The following is a 24,830-nucleotide window of genomic DNA, read 5'->3' as shown; positions in this document are numbered from 1 at the left end:
ATTTTGTGACCCAAATATTCCACACTCTGTGCCTGGAAGATGCACTTGCTATGTTTCAGGTGCAGCCTTGCCTCTGAAAATCTCTTTAACACTTGATCAAGGTTGCTGAGCTGCTCCTCCTCAGTGTCCTCTGCGATCAGAATGTACATAGAAACCCGACAGTGCAGAAGGAGGCCATTCGGCCCATCGAGTCTGCACCGACCACAATCCCACCCAGGCCCTACCCCCACATAAAGTAATCCAAGAAATCTGCTACATGAGGAATCCCCTGCACAGATTGTCCATTTTCCTCTGAAAAATCACCAGACTGGAGGAGACCCCGAAAACCAGCTGGTTGTACTTAGAAATATAGAACCTAGATGCAGCAGTAGATCTTTTGGCCCTTTGAGCTTGCTCCACCATTCATTTTGATCATGACTGATCATCGAATTTAATATCCTGATTCCCCCTTCCCCCCATATCCTATTAGCCGGGGCGGCACGGTAGCACAGTGGTTAGCACTGATGCTTCACAGCTCCAGGGACCTGGGTTCAATTCCCGGCTTGGGTCACTGTCTGTGTGGAGTTTGTGCATTCTCCTCGTGTCTGCGTGGGTTTCCTCCGGGTGCTCTGGTTTCCTCCCACAGTCCAAAGATGTGCGGGTTAGGTTGATTAGCCATGCTAAAATTGCCCCTTAGTGTCCTGAGATGCGTAGGTTAGAGGGATTAGCGGGTAAAATATGTAGGGATATGCGGGTAGGGCCTGGGTGGGATTGTGGTCGGTACAGACTCGATGGGCCAAATGGCCTCTTTCTGCACTGTAGGGTTTCTATGATTCAGCCCCAAGAGCTATATCTAATTTCTTCTTGAAATCAAACATTGTTTTGGCCTTAACTACTTGCTTGGTAGTGAATTCCACACATTCACCACCCTCTGGGTGAAGAAATTTCTCCTTACCTCAGTTCCCCTTATCCTCAAACTATGACCCCTAGTTCTGGACTCTCTCACCTTCGGGAGCATTCTTTCTGAATCTACCCTGTCTCACCCTGTTAAAATTTTATAAGTTTCAATGTGATCCCCTCTTACCCTTCCAAACTCCAGTGAATATAATCCTAATCGACTTAGTCTCTCCTTATATGACAGACCTGTCACCCCAGGAATCAGCCTGGTAAACCTTCGCTGTACTCTTTCCATTGCAAGGACATATAAGGACACCAAAACTCATGCTGACATTATAGTTAGAAAGCCCACCAACGCTTCTACTTTCCCAGGAGGCGAAGGAAATTTGGCATGTCCACTACAATTCTCACCAACTTTTCCAGATGCACCATACAAAGCATTCTTTCTGGTTGTATCACAGCTCGGTATGGCTCCTGCTCTGTCCAAGATCGTAAGAAACTACAAAGGGTCTTATACAAAGCCCAGTCTATCATGCAAACCAGCCTCCCATCCATTGACCCTTTCTACACTTCTTGCTGCCTCGGGAGAAGCAGCCAGCATAATGAAGGGCCCCTCGCACTCCGGGCAGACCCTTTTCCACCTTCTTCCATCAGGAAAAGATACAAAAGTCTGAGGTCATGTACCAGCTGACTGAACAACAGCTTCTTCCCTGCTGCTATCAGACTTTTGAAGGGACCTACCTTAACAATGACTGTAACATTATTATACCTTAGCAATGACTGTAACACTATATTCTGCACCCTCTCCTTTCTTTCTCCCCTCTGTACTTTACGAATGGTATGTTTTGTCTGTATAGCACACAAGAAACAATACTTTTCACTGTATACTAATACATGTGACAATAATAAATCAAATCAAAAGCAGGCTCGAGGGGTCTTATATTCCTATTTCTTATGTTCTTATTTTCAGCAGGTCTGGCAGCATCTGTGGAGAGAAGCAGAATTAATGTTTCAGGTTGATCACTTAATATTATTATTTTTTTTATACTTTTCCAATTCAATCAAATCAAATCCAATTCAGAGTCTCAACAAGTTGAGACATTTCAGATCCAGGCTGACAAGACAGGGCGAGCGACCAAAATCACCCTGTCCTGGGCCTGATCTACATGAGCCAAGCTGATTGGAGAAGGGGGAGGTTCCTCCTCCAAGACTTGAGCTCATTTGCATCTTAGCCAAAAGGCCAAGTTGCCACTTTTAAAAATTGCTTCATATGAAACATATGAAGCTTCAGTGTAACCTAATGACCGCGACCAAGTGCGGCCGACCATACTACACTTGATCTTAGCCAAAAGGCCGAGAAGCGATTGGAACAGGGAAAAGCTATGATTCTATGTGGTGGTGGTTTTAAAAGGTAGGGAGAAAGAACAAAAGGGAAGGTCTCTGATAAGGTTGATGCTCATGATGTGGCGATGCCGGCGTTGGACTGGGGTAAACACAGTAAGAAGTCTCACAACACCAGGTTGAAGCTTTCGGAAAGCTAGTGGATTGTGCTACCAAATAAACCTGTTGAACTTTAACCTGGTGTTGTGAGACTTCTTACAAGGTTGATGCTGACAGGAGAACTGAATGGCAAAAGGGTTCAACTGGTATTAAAGAGAACGGTTGGTCATGTTAAAAACGGCCACCTATCTATCAGACTGTTCCAAAGTACTTTAGCTCCTGATGTCCTGCCCACAATCACATTCCCCCCAGACTGACAACCTGGAGCTCAGGTGGGAGTGCTCACCTGACCCGGCTGAGTGACAGGCGAGAGACCCCGCCCACTGACCCAGCCACCCTGCGCGCCGATTGGTGGGAGGTCAGCGCGCAGCCGTAGTGGCGGAGGGACTCTCGCGCCGGAGCCGTTGGGATAACCAAGGACAGAACATTCGTTTAAAATCATGGCGGCGGCTCGCGCTGTGCTGAGGTCGGTGCAGGGGCTCAGGCCAGGTGAGCATCACGTGACGCGGCAGTGTGGGGGGCTGCGCGCGCGGGGTCAAGCGGTGACATCGTCCTTGGAGACTGGGCCTGGCTCGATAGTCCTCAGCTGCCCTCTGTCTGGACATTGAAGTGTTCAGTCTGCTAAGGCTCCGTTTCCACTTTCGGATGAGACCTTGAATCAAGGTCTGCTCAGGTTGAGGATGTAAAAGATCCCATGGCACTATTGGGGCAGTATTAGAACGATAGAATCCCCGTAGTGCAGTAAGAAGTCTCACAACACCAGGTTAAAGTCCAACAGGTTTATTTGGCAGCAAAGGCCACGAGCTTTCGGAGCGCTGCCCCTTCTTCAGGTGAGTGGGGTTTCAGTTCACAAACAGGACATATAAAGACACAAACTCAATTTACAAAATAATGTTTGGAATGCGAATCTTTACAGGGAATCAAGTCTCAAAGGTACAGGCAATGTGGGGGTAGGGCCTGGGTGGGATTGTGGTCGGTGCAGACTTGATGGGCCGAATGGCCTCTTTCTGTACTATAGGGTTTCTATGATTTCTATGAATGTGAGTGGAGAGGTCGGTGAAATATGAATCCAAGATCCTGATTGAGGCTGTCCTCGTGTGTGGATCTTGGGTTCATGTCACACTATCTGTAACCCCCACAACTTGCCTGGGTTTGCAAAATCTCACTAACTGTCCTGGCTGGAGACAATACACATCTCTTTAACCTGTGCTTAACCCTCTCTCCACTCACATTGTCTGTACCTTTAAGACTTGATTACCTGTAAAGATTTGCATTCCAACCATTGTTTTGTAAATTGGGAGTTTGTGTCTTTATATGCCCTGTTTGTGAACTGAAATCCCACTCACCTGATGAAGGAGCAGCGCTTCGAAAGCGAGTGGCTTTTGCTACCAAATAAACCTGTTGGACTTTAACCTGGTGTTGTGAGACTTCTTACTGTGTTTACCCCAGTCCAACGCTGGCATCTCCACATCATGTGCAGAAAGTGGCCATCCAGCCTGCACCAACTCTCTAAAAGAGCATCCTACCCAGACCCTCCGCTCTGCCTTATCCCTGTAACCCCTCGCATTTAGCATAGCCAATCCACCTAATCCTCTGACCTTTGGACTGTGGGAGGAAACTGAAGCACACAGGAGAAACCCACGCAGACACAGGGTGAATGTGCAAACTCCACACACAGTCACCCGAGGCTGTGATTGAACCTGGGTCCCTGATGTTGTGAGGCAGCCATTGGGCTTGGATGTCTTTTTCAAAGAGTTGGTACATGCTGAATGAGCCAACTAGCCTTGTTTCATACTGAATTATTCTTAACTTATTTCAAGGCTAAAAAGCCCAAGTATCTCCAGTTGTCCCAGATGGGTGGTTATCATTGTGATTCTCTTTTCCACTACCTCCCTTGTGTCTTTATGAGCCCAACTAGGCACTGCTAAAGATGTGTTCTGACCAGAGAACTGCAATTTGATCACAAATGTCTCTGATATCTTTTGATTTATTTTAGTATTCTAAATTGGTTGGATTTAAGAGTGTTGAATTTGTAAAGTCTCTTTTATCTTTCCCAATTCCACTCTTAGCCATTTCAAAAACATTTGTGGCATACCAGTTGCCCATTTTTTTCCTTCCTGCATGGAATACTCAATGTTTGTCTCTTTAATCTGCTCATTTACATATTTTGTCCAGGTCATTCTCCAGCACCTTGATAAGGTAGTTCCAGTGAGGTCTGTCTCATTCACTTAGATGTAAAGATGTCATGAAACAAAGGGCAGGAAGATCTGGCACATACAGACAAGTAACTGTTGAGGGCATATGCTGAATAAAGTTGTATTTGTCTACATAATAGCTATTGTAATTCATAGTACAGAGTTTTAAAACATTTGGATCAGGATTATTTTCTAAAGTACTGCCTCAGGCCTGCCACAAAAGAAAGCTGAACTACATTTCTGCTCCCATAAAACTGCCAGTTCCCTTTAAGGTATGTTATAAACCTACTCTGCCATATATCAAGCAGTGTGTGTGTATACTAATTAGTGTTGCGATAATATTGTACATCTTCTTTGAGGCTGTACAACAGTTATGTTTTCAATATCGGGTTACTGCTGACTTTGGCAAAAAATGTGCCATAAACCAAATAAATATCTTCTAGAATTATGTTAAATGCTGGAAATTCCCTTCTTTCCTATTTCAAAGCATTGCCTAGAGCCAAAAGAGCAAAAATTTATTCAGAGAAGTTGACTTGTATTTAATAGTTGAGATATAAAGGCAATGATAACCTTTTTAAAAACTTGCTCCAGCTCTCAACAAATCTTTAGCTGAATGTAATGCTCATGAGGTAAAGTGCAGGTCCACAATTTTAGCTTGGCACTGTATTCATGAACAGATATTCAACATACCACTTAGTATGGTAGTTAAGGAATAGTGGCGGAGCATGAAGGATTGAATGTCATATTTTGATGACAGCATGTGCTAGTGAAATGATGCATTCTCTCTTGATTTAATTCTTGGATAAAATTATTTATCAGATGTATTTCATGGTGACAGAACCAACACGGTGCCTCACAGCACCAGAGACCCAGGTTGAATTCCCGGCTTGGGTCACCGTCTGTGCAGAGTCTACATGTTCTCCCCATGTCTGCACGGTTTTCCTCCAGGTGCTCCTGTTTCCTCCCACAATCCAAAAGATGTTCTGGTTAGGTGCATTGGCCATGCTAAATTCTCCCTCGGTATACCTGAACAGGTGCCGGAGTGGGGCAACTAGGAGATTTTTGCAGTAACTTCATTGAAGTGTAAGCCTACTTGTGACACCAATAAATAAACTTTCAGGGAACCCGTGATACTTGGCTGATTATTATTTCCATGTTCTGTTCTTGGAGTCTTGTTGGTGATGGCATTGTTAATGTTAGCAATTTCAGCACAAAATATTCATGGCTACTTAGGATGTGCAAGAGTGGCTTGGGACCTCACACATCTCCCTTTCGCACATCCCCTTCCATAGTAAAGTTGAGAATATAAATAATAGAATAAAAAACTGAACCTCACATTCCACCAAGTCTCTGTTATATAGAAAAATCTGGTAACCTACCTACCAACAAGATTAGTGGACTGTTGGGTAGATTGCTAGCTGGTACACAATGTGCCCCAGTGTGCTGCTTGCATCACACAGCTCAGCAATCTTGGGTTCCTGGATGCCTGCTACTTAAATTTTCCTGTTATTGGAGTGGTCCACACTCTGAGTAATGGTTGGAAATGCAGATTAACTTAAATTTTATTGAAAAGCATGCATGATTAATACGAGCAGGCTTTCCCGTAGGAGCACCATTGGGCTAGGAGGTCACCAACTGCTTCAGTAATGACCTTCCTGCCATAATAAAACCAGAATTGAAGATATTCACTGATAGCACAGTATTCAGCATCATTCTCAACTCCTCAGCTACTGAAGCAGTCTCTGCTTACATGCAGCAAGACTTGGGTAACATTCAGGCTTGGGCTGAGATGTGGCAAGTAACATTCCCATTATAGAAGTGCCAGACAATTACCATTTTCAACAAGACAGAATCTAGTCATTTTCCCTTGACATTCAATAGCATTATCACCACTGAATCCCCTACTATCAACATTCTGGGGGGGGGGGTCAACATTATCCAGACATTTACTAGGTCTTATGGCTATCAATGTGGGAAATCTGTGCCAAATAACTCCTCTGCTGACTCCCCAATGCCTGACCACCATCTACAAGGTGCAAGTCAGGAGTTTGATGGAATACTGTCTTGCCTGCAACTCCAACAATACTCAAGAAACTCAACACCGTCCAACACAAAGTCCACTTGATTGGCATCACATACACTACCTTAAGCATTCACTTCCTCCATCACTGCAGCACAGTGTGTACCATCTACAAGATGCAGTACAGCAACTCAGTAAGGCTCCTTCAACAACACCTTCCAAACCCATGACTTTTACCACCTAGAGTACTTGGGAAGCAGATGTAAGTTGTCCTTTGAATCACACACCATTCTTGCTGTCTTGGAACTATATTGCTGTTCCTTAACTGTTCTTGGGTGCTATGATTCTGGACCAGACCCCCAAGTTCTTGGTGGGATCTGGTTATGGGCCAGTAACCTTTTTTTTAAAGTCCACAAGATTTGAAGTTCAAGATACTTGTCAAGGGAATAAAGCCACAAAATTCCATGGGTTTTAAACAAACAAGAGTAAACGTCAAAAGCTAAACCAATTTACAATATCTATCTTAAACGCTAATATTTTGGGTTAATATAAGGCAGATGCGAATTAACAGGTAAACTTTGGTCAAACACCCAACACTGCACAATAACTGGCAGATGCCACCAAGACAGATTCCAAAGATTTCTCAACAACTCATCCAGACATCAATAAACAATGAGAGTCAGTCTTTCTCATTTGAGGGGTTCCAGTCTTCAACTTCAAAGATCTCACTTTGGAATTCTCTTCAACAGTCATTCCACTGTCGGATGGCTGCAATGATGGTCCATTTCGCGGGGTTTTAATCTCGTCTCCTGAGACTCTGTTCCCCTGGATTCCCGGGGCTGTGCTCCAGCACCAATTTATAAGCACAACTTCAGCTCTTTGGCTGCGACAAGCAAGTACTAGTCCCCAAAGGGTCACCTTTATCTTAGTGGCCTGCAGCACATCATCACCAACCTTCTGCTTTTTTCGATCACCAGAACTTCTCTTGAGCCCCAGTTAAAGTCTTCTAAATGTAGGCCTTTTTCTTGCTTGCAGTCTTTTTCTCTGCTTTTCTTTCTCCTTCTCTGGAACATATCCCTATCCCTTCCCCTGCCTGGGACTCTTCTCTGAGATGGTGCCCAGCTTCTGGGTCACATGATCAAAGGTTTGCGCAGGTGCATTGGGCCTTTGTCTGTGGCCCGAAGGACTTTGAATACAGGCCCATGCACGTGCGGAAGCTCCCAGGGTTTGGAGTTCACCAAAAGGTAAGTCTGAATTTTGTAACACTGGGTCAAAGTCCCTTCTTAACAACACTGTGATGTACCTGCACCATTTGAACTGCAGTGGTTCAAGAAGGTTGGTTAAAAACAGCAAGTCACAGTAAATGGTTATTTTTCAGATTAGAGGATGATAGACAATGGTGTTTCCCCAAGTGTCAGCGCTTGGACCACTACTTTTCTGATGCCGTTAAACGGCTTGGGTATTGGAGTACAGAATAAAATTTCAATCTTTGTCAATGATACTAGATTTGGAGGAGTGGCTAACAGAGCGGATGATCCAAATTGACTCCTTGAGGATATAGATGAGCTAGCCAAATGGGCGAACAAGTGGCAGGTGGAATTTAATATAGAGAAGGGAAAGATGATGTATTTTGGCAGAAAGGATAGGGAGAAACAATATAGACTTCATGACACAGTTTTATAGAGTCTGCAGGACAAAGGAGATGGGGATGCATGTACATAGATCTTTGAATGTTGCCTGACTTTTTGAGAGAGTGGTTAACAAAGCATATGAAATCTGGGCTTCATAAATTGGGTATTGAGTACAAAAATGGGAAGTTATGCTGAACCTTTATAAAGCTCTGGGGTTTGGCTACATCTAGAGTATTGTGTCCAGTTCTGGTCACCATACTTGAAGGATCTAAGGGTTCTTGAAAGTGTTATACAGGGGAGCTTTAGCAGCATGTTTCCTGGGATGAGGGATTTTAGCCACAAGGTTAGGTTGGAGAAGCTGGAATCATTCTCCTTGGAGCAAAGGAGTTTAAAGGGAGATTTGATAAGACATGTACAAGATTTTGGCAGGTTTAGATAATATAGAAAAAGAAAATCTGTACATTAACTGATGGTACAAGGACTAGAGGACAGATTTAAGATTTTGGGCATTTGATGTAGGGGAATGGGAACTTTCTTTTAACAATGGGTGGAAATTAACTGAAACTCGGTGTTTATAACGGTGGAGGCAACGGAGATGATCAATGGTTTCAAAACTGAATGGCCACTTGAAGAAAATAAAGTTGCAGGGTTGTGGGGATCAAGTGGGCTGAATGACCTCTTTCAATGTCATAGTGACTTTATGACTACTACCTTCCCGGTCAATTAGGGATGGCAAGAAATGCTGGCTTTGCCAGTGACACTGTCATTCCTAGGAACAATTTTTTAAAAATGGAGGTTTTCCTACCATTTTTGTTTACCTGCTTGTTGTTTCAGTTATATCTTTGCTTAAACACATCTAATACTGTTCCTTTATCTGCAACTGGCACTCGTATTGACTCATCAGATGTCACATAATTGGTTTCAGCACAAAGCTGAAGGGGCTCAAAGCATTGAATTTAGCACTTCCTCGGCCTGCTGAATCATTCCTCACTTACTATCTGTGTTAAACTTCATACTGTCTACATTCTGTGTTATCTCAGCCTCCCTGATTCTTCTCCTTGCCACTCTGCACTTATTCCCTCCTGTTACATTGTAACTGTCCCATCATGTCTTATACTTGCATTAAGTTATTCAGCCTGCCATGGTACATCCTATATTTTTTCCTCTGGACTTGTTAAGTCTTGGATGGACTTGTCTCCAGGAAATCAATGCAGTCTCATCTTTGAGGCAAAGCAACTGAGAAATCGTTAGTAGAACGAAATCAAACAGCCTGGTGCACTCACTAAACTGCCGTGTTTCTTTACTTTGCCATGCTTTAATCAGTTATTTAAATGCTGATCTAAACAATTCCAGAGTTGAAGCAATTTTGCATTGCAAAGATTTAATTCTATTTACATTTGAGAAATGGAATAATGCTGAAAACAATGCAGGGCAGCTTCTAAAATAATATTTTCTTGTGTGCTTTTCTGGTTTCATAAATTGCAGTGGTTCAGTAGCCATTATACCCACGTACATCAGCGAGTGAACTGAGCAAAAATTAACAAAGTAAAATACTAGGGATGCTGGAAATACTCAGCAGGTCAGGCAGCATCTGTGGACAGAGATGTCTCTATTTCATTTCTTCACATGTTTTGATTTAACAATCTCTTTTTTTTGCCTTCAGGTGGCAACTGTTGGTCATGATGCCATTCATCTGTCCTCTGGATACACCTTTCATTTCTTTTACTTGTTCCATTGCTACTCTCTTTGGCCTAGCACCACCAACTCTTTTGGCATTTAAGCTGTTCCATATTCCACCCTCTCTCAGATTTTCCCTTTTGTTCTTTGATCAGCATGCCCCCTTTCATTTGTTTCAAACCCTCCTAACTTTTCCCAGTTCTGATAAAAGGGTATTGACATAAAACTTTAACTCTCTCTCTCTCTCTCTCTCTCCATGGAAGCTGCCTGGCCAAATAAGTATTTCCAGCATTTTCTGCTTTTAAAGCAAAAAAAGATTGCTTTGCTTAAAACAATGAAACCTCCCTGCAATGCAAGCCTATGTCTCTTTGAATGTTTCAGTTACTTGAGTTATCCAGTCACCTGCAACTGTGAAATATACGTTAATATTTGTCCCAACCAGTTATTGAATATTTTAAAAAGTGAGGTTAAAAGTATTGGCCCAAGTTTTGCAGTCCATGACAAAACAAGGGTCTCACTGCTGACCTTGAAAGAATCTGCCTACAAATGATCCAACAATCTCTGTGGCTGTGTTTCCCCTATCCCTAAGGCAATTTAAATCTTGGGGATGTCTTGGCATGCAGTAGCACTGTTGTCAGGTAACGGGCTAATCACATTTAAGTACTCACACAGAGCAAAACAGAAGGTTAAACCACTGAATCCATTCACTTTTAATTCAAATTTAATTGAAATGTTCAGATAGTGAAATAAATGACTAAGATTGGATTAATATAGAAGCTTAAATAAAGATGAACAAATTTTGAACTTTTATGTTTTGAGAAATATGGGTGTTTAATCATTTTGCGAAATCCAACATTTCACAAATATCAAATTAGCTTTTCAAGTCCACTGAATACGTTTAGCAATATTTATGAAGTTAATATGCTATTTAATGACCCAGTTTCACCTCATTCTACGAAGTGTGGCCTTTTTGAGGGTTTTTACTTTGGGACTAACAACGTTAAAGAAGATTTTTTTTCAAATTACTATTGCAATAGAAATTGGAGTCTGCGGGAACCATGACAGCAAACCCTATAGAGGAGCATGACCTCACTGAGGGCAAATTCTGAATTATTCTGTGCATGTCTGGACTCCGTAAGTTGCTGTCAGTTTCAGTGGATCAATGATGGCAAACACTTACTGTTGCACGGTCATGTAAGAACAAAACCAGGGTCATTCTTTTCAAGCTTCCTTGCCACCCACTTTTTTTCTCCTGAGGATAATGACTCATGTTGGGATATGACTTCACGAATCCTCCCTGGTTGTCTGCTTTTCATTCGGTCCAGTCAGCCTATTCAATCTTGGGTGGCTATCATAATCAAGACTAATCACGTCCAATTTCTATGCATGTACACTTCCCAGCAAGGGTCACGGGTAGCATTTGAAGAAAATGGTAAACTTCCCCTTACCCTGGGTGAAAGTGGAGATCAAATACAAAGATGTTCAGTATAGACTTTTTTCATGTATTCTTTTTATCTAAAAAATGTTTTTGCATATGTTTTGCAATTGTAAAGTTATGTGATTTCATGTGAAAAAAAATGTTTTTTTCCCTGAACTTCATTCCAGAATGTGGAAATGCACCATGGGTGCTGGAGTCTAATCGCAGAAGAATTCTATTTTTTTAGTGAAATAGACAGATGCTGTACGACTGGTTTGGCTAGTTTACGAAGGAAGCATGTTTTCTGTTTTCAGTACTGACTCGTTCTTTTTTGACTGTAAGAAAACCTGACTACACAAATCCCAACTGGCTGCGTGTTGGTCTCACTTTTGGAAGCACAATAGCACTGTGGACGTTGGTAAGTAATTCTTTGAAAATATCTGAAGAGAAAAGACAAAGTCACCAGTTCCAAGTATCAACACTCTACCTGTGCACAGCAGCATAAATAAAGTGTTAAGACCAGCAGAACCTTTAACTAGAAGGATATGTCTTGTTAGTAGCCATTTTGGAGAAGGGGGGAGTAAGATTTGACTTTACACTAATTTTGGCTGACTCTGCACTTTTTCACCCTTATCTCGCATCCATTTTTTTTAGACATAGTTAGAAGTTCTCATTTTACTTGTGATTTACATAGTTGTTGTCGAACTGAGGTTACTACAGGCCCAAATGGTGTTCCTAGCAATGTATTATTTTATGTAACGCATAAAGCTGTATAATATATAAATGAAGTTGGGTAAAATCTGTTAATTCTCAAGTTCAGCTGATTAGACAGTTTGAACGTAGCATAAGAAATAGGAGTAGGCCATTCAGCCCATTGGGAATGTTCTGCCATTCACTAAGATCTTGGCTGTTCATCTACCTCAACACCACTCTTCTGCATTATCCCCATATCCCTTACTTCCCTTAGTAGCCAAAAATATATCCATCTCAACCTTGAATATACCTGATGGTTATTCTTCCACAGCTCTCTGGGGTAGACAATTCCAAATATTCACACCCCTTTGTGTGAAGTAGTTTCTCCGCATCTCAGCTGATGGCTGATTTCTTACTCTGAGATTATGACCTCTGTCTCTAGAGTCTCCATGATGTGGAGATGCCGTCCTTGGACTGGGGTAAGCACAGTAAGTTGGACTTTAACCTGATGTTGTGAGACTTCTTACTCTAGTGTCTTCAGCCGGGGGAAACAGTCTCTCACCATCCAGCCTGTCAATGTTTCATTGAGATTACTTGTTCTTCTGAATTTGAGGGAACATAGGCCCAATCAACTCAATTGCTCCACATAGGACAATCCCCTTATCCCAGGAAGCAGTCTAAGGAATCTGTATTTCACTCCCACTGAGGCAGATATATCCTTCTTTCAGTAAGGAATCCAACACTGCACACAGTTGGCTCAAGTTTGTCTGCTTTAAATATTGTTTATATGCTTTCAAACTTTTATACTGCCCACCTTTACTAGTCATTGTGATGTATTACTCACTCTCCTGTATGTAAGTTAAGTTTACTTCTTAGTGTCACAAGTAGGCTTACATTAACACTGCAATTAAGTTACTGTGAATATCTCCAAATGTATTATTGTTATTGGGTACATGGTTGAAATTGTTCCATTCTTCACCTTGGTTGTATTTTTTTGTTAAATACAAACTATCTGCACTTGAACAGCTTGCTGATACATTTTGGGGTGCAATCTTGTCAAATGCTTTAAGTGATTGAAACTGTGATGATGAGGCTCAAAGTGTTAAGTATAATTTGAACTCCCGTGTGAAGTTGCAGAATTAATGTTACTGCTGGTTATCTATGATTCGATGTAATATAAAACATTGGTTTAAATGACTGTAAATTTATGGTGAAATTAACCATCCTGTATAATTGATTATGTTAATGGCTGGATTACTGGCTCCGATTTATCTTTCTATAATTTTGCAAATTGGGATAAGGAATGATACGGCTGGAGAATGAAATAACTTCAGCTTTGGATCTAATAACATTCATGTTCTAGGTGCTGCTTTCCTCCCATTGCTTATAGCTGGGCAACCTTTCCATAAGCACCTAGAGTGTCACCCAGAGTGTCTAATGAATCTGTGTTTTCATTTTACAATTAATCACAAATTGCTTAATGTTGAACAGATGGTTGCCTAGTCTCCTAGGAATATAGAAAATACCTCATCAATGTACAGGTTAGAATTATTTGCTTAGGTTTACCAAAGCCAAGATAATGCACAAGCAACAAAAATAAAGGTGAGGTAAAAACAATGTAATAGTCAAACGATGAAAAGGGGAAGCTGATGGGGGGTGGGGGGGGGGGGGGGGGTAACCTAATTGATATATTTAAAACAATGAAAGGTTTTGATAGCGTGGACACAGTGAGAGTGTTTCCAATTGTGGGGAAGAGCAAAATCAGAGGCCATCAAGGTAAGGTAGTCATGAGATCAAAGAAGGAATTCAAAAGAAGCCACTTTACCCAGAGTCATTTCAATGTGGAACTCACCACGACAGCGTGTAAATAGGGCAAATAACATTGAAGAGACACATTTAGCAGGAAGGTGGATAAACAGATGAGGGGAAATAGAATTGAGGGTTATGATGATAAGGGTAGGAGGAGATTCAAGTGGAGCATAAAGACTGACAAGGACTAGTTGGGCTAAATGGCCTGTTGCTGTGTTGTGTATTTATGTAATTTTATAGCTGGATAGCTTGGTTAAAAAGACAGCAACCTAAGTTCTTACAGCTTCCCTCTGCAAGTTCTTGGAAACACGCAGCCACAATAATATGTACCATTTGATTTATCCATTTTCAACATATATTCATGACAAAGGGTTCATTTCCACGAGTATGTTCAGCCTTTCCTAGTGTTTGTACATGAATGCAGTAGCATGCAATCCTAATGCACTGACCTGGGGCCTGCAAAAGGTGCTTAATCCCATACTAACAGGCTGTCACATTTAAAGTTAATAGATGTATAAATAAAATGCTTGCAGGGGAGCAGAGCAATTTAGCAATTGAGCATATAATTTTTTAAAAAGTAAAGACTGACTTGTCCACAAAATTTTAAATGATCCTTTGTGAAGCTTACACAGTCTGATAATCCATACCCTGGAGGAAAACAGTCTTTGATGGACAATATGTTCCTATATGGCTGAGGTGGCATTCCTACAAAGTCCAACTGTCACTTTAGACTCAGCAGGAAACTGTCAAGGAAAGATTATAATACACATATCAGGCTCACCAGAACTTTGAATAGACAGCTGGCAATCAATTCTGATAGACGGTGCCTGCATCTCACATTAGTCAGTCCTTCTACACCTTGCTTACAAACTCTCAGTTTTTTGACACCTGTCAGCAATCAAAATCGTGCATTTGATTGGAATCTATGAATAAAATTTGCACCATCCAATAAGAAATAAGTAATTCAATTTAGGTTAAGCTGAAAGACACATGGTTCAGGTTGACCATATTGTGATTTTTCTGCCAGCAATACAGTAAGTTCCACTTAGAAATACTGCACAGATGTTAATCTTTTTGAAAGAAAACATTTATGCCCTATTTTTATTTGACTGGATAAACAATGTTTCCTGATGTGACACGTAATGGTGTGTTTCTGTCACACATACATAGGATTATTCTTACTTGGCCCTTTCATGTTGAGAGACCTGGAAAATAGATGATTGAAGGTCATAGAACAGTACAGCACAGAACAGGCCCTTCGGCCCACGATGTTGTGCCGAGCTTTATCTGAAACCAAGATCAAGCTATCCATAGAGAAGATTTTAAATCATAACAAAATTTTTCCCTCTTTAAAGCTTGCTTTCAACAAACAGGATCCAAGCAGACTTGCATCACAATAAATAGCAAGTTAATGCATGAGAAACCCTGTCTGCTCTCAGTTGTGGTCAATTCCTCCAAGCTAGGGTTGCTATGTATTCTTTGGTAATTGAGGCAATTACGTTTTTAAATGGTGACATCTTAGATGAATTCGCAAAAATAACCTTGTGTATATTCCCATGAAAATAGTGGGCTGTGTTCTGGCTAGACAATCAAGGATGAAGTGACTATAAAAAATCATTTAAGACAGAACCTGGCATTAAATAAATTAATCAAGGCTGATAGCATATAACCAGTGTGCACACTACCCAGCGAGAGATGGATCTAGGAACATTTCCAACCTTTCTGCCATTTTAAGTTTAGATCTATCTACTGTTAGGACAAAAATATAGAAATATTATTCAAGACCACTGTACCATTCCACATTTTATCTCTGTGTGGCCAATTTATTTTCTGACCTCTGCCGATTTGAATTATCCTGCATTTAATATCTACTGCAAAGTTTATCTCTTTTATTCCGTCTCCTTGTCGCACCTGTGCCATCCATGATACGACCATGGCCTACACCACAATGCCATGTATATGTTGTTCGGCCCTTTCCATCTAGTGTAATCAGTGACGTGCTGGATACAATTCCTCAGACACCTAGTGCCTGTCCTTCACATGTAAATATTGGGAAGTGGTGAGGAAATTAACAAAGTAAAGTCTAATTTTAATCTCAGCTGATCTGGATTATTGGACAGTAAGTAAGAAATCACCTGATTTACCTTTCCCAAACAGATTTAAAACCTAATTCACCTGAGATAGCATTTTCTTTAATCAATAGTGTGAGATGCTGCTGTTTTCCTGTCTGCCCCTTTGTAGTGTATTGTATTTCTCTGTTCATGTTCTCCATTAAAAACAGTGGCTCATGGTGTAATGTGTTCCTATGGTCAGCAGCAGGGACTACTGGATAGTGATCAGAATTAGGGATCTGCCTTTTTCTTTCCCTAATTCAGCAGCATTGAAGAATATTACGCTGTCTGACTGCTGCCCAGGTGGTGATTGATTAACAATACAAACCAGGGATTAAAGCTGGGGCTATTCTGCTGCATGTGTCTGTGTCCCATTATCTGGCGCATTAATTCACTTAGTCACCTGCGGAGATTGTGATCTAAGCTGACAGCTCAATATGGAATTGGGTGTTTACAGAAAGTAGAGCTTGTTTATGACACTATCACAGCTGGTTTATTCATTTGCGGTTGATTAAATCAAATTTATGCAATACCTGTATGAAAATATTTTATACAAGTAGACCGCTGTTTATTGTGTACATTCTGTTAAACGTTCAGCTCTTCAAGCAGCATGATCACGATGTCCAAGTGTATAAAGAACATCATGGAATCAAGTAACTGACCAGCTTCCAATCTGTGCACAGTGAGTACAAATTTTTCAAGTGTTATTAGTCGTATGATTATAATTAGAACAATACAGCAAGGAATTTGCCACACACAAAGTCACCTGACATTTGATATTGTAAGTTGGCCGGTTTCTGGAAAGTTCTGATGTGAATTACATCTGTACATAGATGTAACAGTCGGCCATTCGGCTTCTTGAGCTGACTTTGCTATTTAACTAGATCACTATTGATCTTCTCCCTCACTGCCATCTTGTTGCACTATCCCTTGATGTCATTGGTATCCAGGAATCTGCTTTGAATATGCTGAACAACACAGCCCTCTCAGGTAGAAAATTCCAAAGATTCACTGCCCTCGGACTTAAGAAATTGCTCCTCATAGGACTCTTAAATCGGCCTCGCAGGTAGAGGAGGTGGTTAAGAAGGTGTATGGTGTGTTGGCCTTCATCAATCGAGGGTTTGAGTTTAGGAGTTGGGAGATAATGATGCAGCTATGTAAGACCCTCGTCAGACCCCACTTGGAGTACTGTGCTCAGTTCTGGTCGCCTCATTACAGGAGGGATGTGGAAATGATTGAAAGGGTGCAGAGAAGATTTACAAGGATGTTGCCTGGATTGGTTGGCATGCCTTATGAGGATAGGCTGAGGGAGCTCGGTCTTTTCTCCTTGGAGAGACGAAGGATGAGACGAGATCTAATGGAGGTAAAAAAGATGTTGAGAGGCATAGATCAAGGGGACTCTGAGGCTTTTTCCCAGGGTGGAAATGGCTGCTACGAGAGGACGCAGGTTTAAGGTGCTGGGGAGTAGGTACAGAGGAGATGTCAGGGGTAAGTTTTTCACTCCGAGGTGGTGGGTTATTGGAATCGGCTGCCGTCAGTGGAGGTGGAGACTTCTGGATGAGTACATGGGACTTCATAGGATTGAGGGTTATAGGTAAGCCTATATATAAGCCTAGGTAGGGAGGGACATGACCGGCGCAACTTGTGGGCCGAAGGGCCTGTCTGTGCTGTATTTTTTCTATGTTCTATATTGTCATTGTTTAAGAAGTTGTTCAAAGCCACTAAACTGTACAATGCACAAGGGAGGTTGTCTCTTGAGTTTTGTATTCTCTTCTAATTTCTGAGAAACTGGAAGATTTTCATTGTTGAAGAAGAGCCACAAGGCAGATCCTACAATTAAGGGTCTGAGTCTTGAGGATAGACCGAGCAGAAGAGGAGATCTCATAGAGGTATATAAGATAATTGAGAAAGGAAAAGATGAAACTGGAATATCACCATGAATTAAATTGAGGGTTTAAAAAAAAGAGGACACACCTTCAAACTAATAAAACATAAATTAAAGACTCATCTCGGGAAGTTCTTCACACAAAGGACAGTTCAGTGGAGACAAAAATCTTAGAGTCACTTAACAAATGATTAGATACAGCAGTGGGAGACTGCAGATTCTTTTTGTTCCCAAGCTAGTGATTCCTCCTCCCTCCCAGCACGTTGTCTCAGACTGCACTTGATTGTAAGCAATCAAATAGACGTTCTGTTTCGTCCTGAGCTGAGCTTTCAATTCCTCATCATCTCCACCTCCATGATATTGCCTGTCTCCTCCGCCTGAGCTCATCTAACTTTACACCCTCACCATGATTTTGTTAACTCCAAACTTTTCCAATGTTCTGAGTGGCCCAATTTCCACACTCCATAAACTTGACCTAATCCAAAATTCTGCTGCATGTTTCCTAACTCATACAGAGTCTTGCTCACCCATCACCCGCCATGTTCACTGATCTACCATTGGGCTCCCAGTCTGCTAATGTTTAAATTTTAACATGTCATCCTCATATTACATAGGCACAGGAGTAGACCATTCAGCCTTAAATGTCTGTTCCACCATTAAACTAGATCATGATAATCTATACCTTAACTCAATTTACCCACAATATAAGTCCAAGTTATTATTGATGAATTAAGGTAGGCTGAATGACCTTGCTCATCTTCAATCTTGATAATTTGTGTATTTCTTGGGCCTGTTTCTCCTTCCCTTTGGCTTATTTTTCTCTTTCATTCAATTTAAATGATTGCATTTTGTACTAAAGTCCATAGATCATATGTTGTCAGGTTGAATTCATTAAATTCTCAATCATTTAAATTAGTGCATTAGACCATTCATTTTTATTCTGTAAATTAAGGAGAGCTCCATTTTGCAACTTATTGTAATTATTTGTATGCTGAAATATTCATAATTTTGTAATCCTTTTATTGTTTTGTGCTTCATTTAATAATCATTAAAATAAAACAATCATTAAAATAAAAATAAAATTGCAACCCTGTCACAATTAAGTTCATGCTGTAGTTGTAAATGAAAGCAGTTGTTACTAATTGGAGAAAGGTTGGGGCATTATTCTTATAGACATAACAACTCGGAGCAGGAGTAGGACATCTGGCCCCTCGAGTTGCTCCGCCATTCAATAAGATCATGGCCGATCTTTTCCACTTAGCTGCCCACTCACCATAACCCTTAATTCCTTTACTGTTCATAAATCTATCTATCTTTGCCTTAAAAACATTCAATGAGGTAGCCTCAACTACTTCACTGGGCTGGGAATTCCACAGATTCACAACCCTTTGGGTGAAGAAGTTCCTCCTCAACTCCGTCCTAAATCTGCTCCCCCTTATTTTGAGGCTATGCCCCCTAGCTCTAGTTTTACCCGCCAGTGGAAACAACCTTCTTGCCTCTATCTTATTTCGTCCCTTCATAATTTTATATGTTTCTATAAAATTCCCCCCTCATTCTTCTAAATTCCAATGAGTATATTTCCAGTCTACTCAGTCTCTCCTCATAAGCCAACACTTTCAACTCTAGAATCAACATAGTGAATCTTCTGTGCACCCCCTCCAGTGCCAGTACATCCTTTCTCAAATAAGGAGATCAAAACTGTACACAGGACTCCAGGTGTGGCCTCACCAGCACCTTATATAGCTGCATCATAACCTCCCTGTTTTTAAACTCCCTCTCGCAATGAAGGACAAAATTCCATTTGCCTTCTTAATGACCTGCTGCACTTGCAAACCAATTTCTTGCGATTCATGCACGAGGACATCCAGGTCCCTCTGCACAGCAGCATGCTGCAATTTTTTACCATTTAAATGATAGTCCAATTTGCTGTTATTCCTACCAGAATGGATGACCTCACATTTACCAACATTGATTGTAATCTATCTGCCAGACTCTTGCGCACTCACTTAAACTATCTATATCCCTCTGTAGACTTTCAGTGTCCTCTGCATACTTTGCTCTACCACTCATCTTAGTGTCATCTGCGAACTTTGACACATCACACTTGGTCCCCAACTCCAAATCATCTATGTAAATTGCAAACAATTACAGTCCTAACACTGATGCCTGAGGCACATCACTAGCCACTGATCGCCAACCAGAAAAACACCCATTTTTTCCACACTCTGCTTTCTGTTAGTTAACCAATCCTCTATCCATGCTAATACATTACCTGTAACGCCATGCATCTTTATCTTATGCAGCAGCCTTTTGTGTGGCACCTTGTTGAATGCCTTCTGGAAATCCAAATAAACCACATCTATTGGTTCCCTGTTGTCCACTATGCTCGTAATGTCCTCAGAGAATTCCAGTAAATTAGTTAAACATGACCTGCCTTTCATGAACCCATGTTGCGTCATTCCAAAGAGACAATTTCTATCCAGATGTCTCGCTATTTCTTCCTTGATAGATTCAAGTGTTTTTCCTACTATAGAAATTAAGCTAACCTGCCTTTGGTCTACCTCCTTTTTTAAACATTGGCATCACATTTGCTGTTTTCCAGTCTGCTGGAGCCACCCCAGAGTCCAGCGAATTTTGGTCTAATGCATTTTCTATTTCCCCGCCATCTCTTTTAGTACCCTGGGATGCATTCCATCAGGGCCAGGAGATTTGTCTACTTTTAGCCCATTAGCTTGCCCAATACTATCTCTTTAGTAATGGTGATCATTTCTAGATCCTCACCTGCCATAGCCTCCTTGTCATCAGTTTTTGATATGTTATTTGTGTTTTCCACTGTGAAGACCGACACAAAATACCTGTTCAATGACTCGGTCATTTTCTCATTTCTCATTATTAAATTCCCCTTCTCATCCTCTAAAGGACCAATGTTTACCTTAGCTACTCTTTCTCATTTTATATGTTTGTAGAAACCTTTGCTATCTGTTTTGATATTCTGAGCTAGTTTACTCTCATAATCTAATTTTTCTTTATAGTTTTTTCGTGGCTTACTGTTGACCTTTAAAGATTTCCCAATCTACTAACTTTCCACTAATCTTTGCCACTTTGTATGCATTTTCTTTAATTTTGATACCCTCCTTTATTTCCTGAGATATCCATGGCTGATTATCCCTCTTCCTACAGTCCTTCCTTTTGCTGAGTACTGTGAAAAATCTCTTTGAAAATCCTCCACTGTTCCTCAATTATCCCACCATAAAGTCTTTGCTCCCAGTCTACCTTAGCCAACTCCTCCCTCATCCCTTTGTGGTCTCCTTTGTTTAAGCACAAGACACTGGTATTGGATTTTACCATCTCACACTCCATCTGCATTTTAAATTCAACTATACTGTGATCGCTTCTTCCAAGAGGATCCCTAACTGTGAGATCATTAATTATTCCTGTCTCATTACACCGGACCAGATCTAGGATAGCTTGCTCCCTCGTAGATTCCATTACACACTATTCGAGGAAACTATCGCGGATACATTCTATGAACTCCTCCTCAAGGCTGCCTTGACCAACCTGGTTTGACCAATCGACATGTAGATTAAAATCTCCCATGATAATTGCTGTACCATTTTTACATGCATCAGTTATTTCTTTGTTTATTGCTCGCCCCACTGTGATGTTATTATTTGGAGGCCGAAAGACTACGCCCATCAGTGACTTTTTCTCACTATTTCTAATTTGCACCCAAATGGATTCAACCTTTTTCTCCATAGAACCTATATCATCTCTCACAACTGTCCTGATGTCATCCTTAAATATCAGAGCTACACCACTTCCCTTAGCTTCTTGTCTGTCCTTCCAAATAGTCTGATACCCCTGGATATTTAACTCCCAGTCGTGACTACCCTGCAAACATGGCCAGTATTTTACGATCCCGCTCGGGCGAGGCTCATAAAATCCGGCCGAGGCCAACGGAAAATTCCGTTCTGTGAGCCCCGTCCGTCCTGATTTATGGGCGTGGCGGTAAAACTCTGGCCCATGTCTCTGTAATGGCCACTAAATCATATTCATGATGATTTGCGCCACCAACTCATTTACCTTGTTTCGAATGCTATGAGCATTTAGGTAAAGTGCCTTTATGCTAGTTTTTATAACTTTTTGAATCTTAACACCTCTGTTAATAGCATCTCCTGAGTGCTCCTTCCTTTTAATTCTTTTCATAATTTTCCATGTGATTGAAACCTCCTTCCCACGTGCTAACCTATTGCCTTGCTTCTCATTAACCATTGCGCTTTTAAAGTCCTTGTGACCGCCCTATTTATCCTTTCCACTAGAACACTGGTCCCAGTTTGGTTCAGGTGAAGACTGCCCCAACGGTACGGATCCCTTCTGTTCCATTGCTGATGCCAATGCCCCATGAAATGTAACCCCTCTTTCCCACACCATTCCTTTAGCCTTGTATTCACTTCCCTAATTTTCTCATCCCTTTGTCAATTCGCACGTGGCTCGGGTAGTAATCCAGAGATTATAACCCTTGAGGACCTGTTCTTTAATTTAGTTCCCAGTGCTTGATAATCCCCAAGCAGGTCCTTTTTCCTAGCCTTGCCTATGTTGTTTGTCCCAATGTTGACCACAACAATTGGATCCTCCCCCTCCCACTCCAATATCCTTTCAACTTGGTCAGAGATGTCCCTCAGCCTGGCACCGGGCAGGCAACGTACCATGCGGGACTCTCGATCCTGCTTACAAAGGATACAATCAATCCCCCTAATTATAGAATCCCCTACAACTGCCACTTGTCTTTTTATTGTCTTATTACAAGGGAGAAAAGCATGGAGAGTGGAAAGGTCCAGGGGAAAACAGTGATTGTCCAACACAGAAATTGAACAATAAAAGCCATTACTCGTGGGGTCTGCAGAATTAATTATAAATTTTTGGGTACTGACAATGTGACAAAGGATGAAGTACCTTGTGCATCATATACTCATATATTTTGCGGGGTAGAGCCAGTAGGACAAGATATGATAGATCAGGGGTTAGAGAATACTAGAAAAACTGATTGTGTTGAACAGGAAAAGGATATTTTGTTTAGAGCCCAACTTCCCAAAGTGGCTTCTCGGTGTTATACCATCCATCATGGTCGAATAAATGAAGGGATGCAACAAAATAGTGGTGTGCGTGGAGAAATCTACTAGAAAGCATAAGAATTGGAGGATGAGAACTGGAAATAAGGAAGTGTAGCTTGAGTTACAGTAATGGGTCAAACAATGAATCCAGGCTGAGGGAAGGTTCACAGCGTGGAAAGGGCCTGAGGATATACCGAGGATATAACAGCAGTAGCCCGGCAATAGTTCAACAGATGAATAGAGGTACATTCTGACTTGATGACACAGTAGAATGGAGAATGTAGATCCATATCGAGGTGTTTGTAGCTGCCAACAAATTAGAGGATAAAGCCACAACACAACTGTCTCTGATGAAGGGTCATCCAGGCTCGCGACGTTGCCTCTATTCTCTCTCCACACCTGTTGCCAGACCTGCTGAAATTTTCCGGCATTTTCTGTTTTTGATTCAGATTCCAGCATCTGCAGTATTTTGCCTTTATCTTAGAGGATAAAGCTATATGGGTGGCTAAACAGAAAGAGTTAGGCAATTATAGAGAATTTGGTGTGTATTCAGAGGTCCCAGATAGGGGCCAGACAGCATTGTCCCATAGATGGGCCTGCACAGAAAAGGTCCTGCTGGATGGAACTTGTAAGGCCAAGGTTAGTTTAGTGGCCTGGGGTTTTGAAGAATGGTAGGTGATAAAGAAGTCAGTGTGAACCTGCCTACAGTGAGAAAGGTAATTTTAGCAACATTTTCTTGGGAATATAAATCAATAGATATAAAAGCTGCATTTCTGCAGGGGGATCACTCCTGCCCCCCCCCCACCCCCCCCCCCCCCCATCCCATTTATTTTCACTTTTATCCTGTTTTTGCTGAGAATGTGGCTCGTGTCAGATTAAAGCTGAGTGCCAAATGTCCTTGGGTACCTTCTGTAAGCAATCGTGATTAAGTATGGATAATGAATGTTGGTGGCTGTTTGACCATGAAACAAGTTAAATCTAATTCCAACAAATCTAATAAATCCAACAAGTATTGGCAACCTTTGCTTTACTGCCCTCCACTGTTATAGTTAAATATTTCAGTTGTACTTTAATACCTCATACAATGACAAACAAAATGGAGGTGATTTCTCTGAGAACTTGTAGAGCAGGATGGGACCTATGATATTCCCAGCTGCTACAGATCAGCACTACACCATGTAGTCATTTACCCACTGAGTTCTTGGGAGAAATCTTGCTTTCAAAAAAATACGTTCTAAATTGCTTTCATTTTTCCCTCCGCAGTTCACAGAAATAATTAATTGAAGGAATGCACTGGTGTTTGAAGAGAGACTGTCGGAATATCATATGAAGCAACAGGAGGCTGAAACTATTGAACAAATAGAACAGCTTGGATTCACGCTTGTTGTTCTCTTGCCATTAATAAAAACAAATTCTGGAATAAGAGAAAAATGTTCCTCACACAATGTCAGCATTGTAACACTGTTAATTGTGAAAGGAACCATCTGTTACTAAATGAAATGTTCTAGTGGTAAATAATAAATCCAGTGGAAGGTCTCATTCAATGATGCACTTGATCATTTTTATAACTTAATCAGTTTTTTGTACATGCATGTTACTTCAGGCTGCTAATAATTTTTGCTTCTCATTTTGTAATTCTTCCCGCATAACTCCTGACCTTCTCCCTATGATGCAGATTCCCCAGTCAAGCAGAAATGTGACTCTTTGATTTTTGTTCCCAATATGATATGCCATTTTAAAAAAAATACAAATTCCTTGTCCCACAAGCAGCGTTCCTGAAATCAGGGATTCTTCTAAGGGTTAAGCTGACAGTATACAGTTTTGTGCTACCATCTCCAGTAAATTGCTGCCTTCCTAGCAGGGAATTATTATATATCTGGTAAGCATCATTTATTTTGCCATTTT

General features: G+C 41.2%; 1 protein-coding gene and 1 non-coding gene across 2 annotated transcripts; one reads left to right on the top strand and one right to left on the bottom strand.

Moving 5' to 3' along the window:
* Window positions 1-2,050: 2,050 nt before the first annotated feature.
* Window positions 2,051-2,241, bottom strand: LOC144501491 (U2 spliceosomal RNA). The gene has a single exon (XR_013499120.1). It is a non-coding gene; the product is annotated as a U2 spliceosomal RNA (small nuclear RNA).
* Window positions 2,242-2,725: 484 nt separating this feature from the next.
* Window positions 2,726-24,469, top strand: ndufc1 (NADH:ubiquinone oxidoreductase subunit C1). The gene is made up of 4 exons (XM_078240541.1): window positions 2,726-2,865; window positions 11,631-11,734; window positions 16,527-16,611; window positions 24,189-24,469. The coding sequence occupies exons 1-3, from the start codon at window positions 2,817-2,819 to the stop codon at window positions 16,584-16,586; spliced, it is 213 nt and encodes a 70-aa protein (XP_078096667.1). The 5' UTR covers window positions 2,726-2,816; the 3' UTR covers window positions 16,587-16,611; window positions 24,189-24,469.
* The last annotated feature ends 361 nt before the right edge of the window (window positions 24,470-24,830 follow it).

Source organism: Mustelus asterias, chromosome 1 (genome assembly GCF_964213995.1).
Source record: "Mustelus asterias chromosome 1, sMusAst1.hap1.1, whole genome shotgun sequence".
In the NCBI taxonomy this organism is placed as follows: Eukaryota; Metazoa; Chordata; class Chondrichthyes; order Carcharhiniformes; family Triakidae; genus Mustelus; species Mustelus asterias.
Note: the sequence above shows the minus strand (reverse complement) of the source record. Positions and strands in the feature narration are given on the sequence as shown.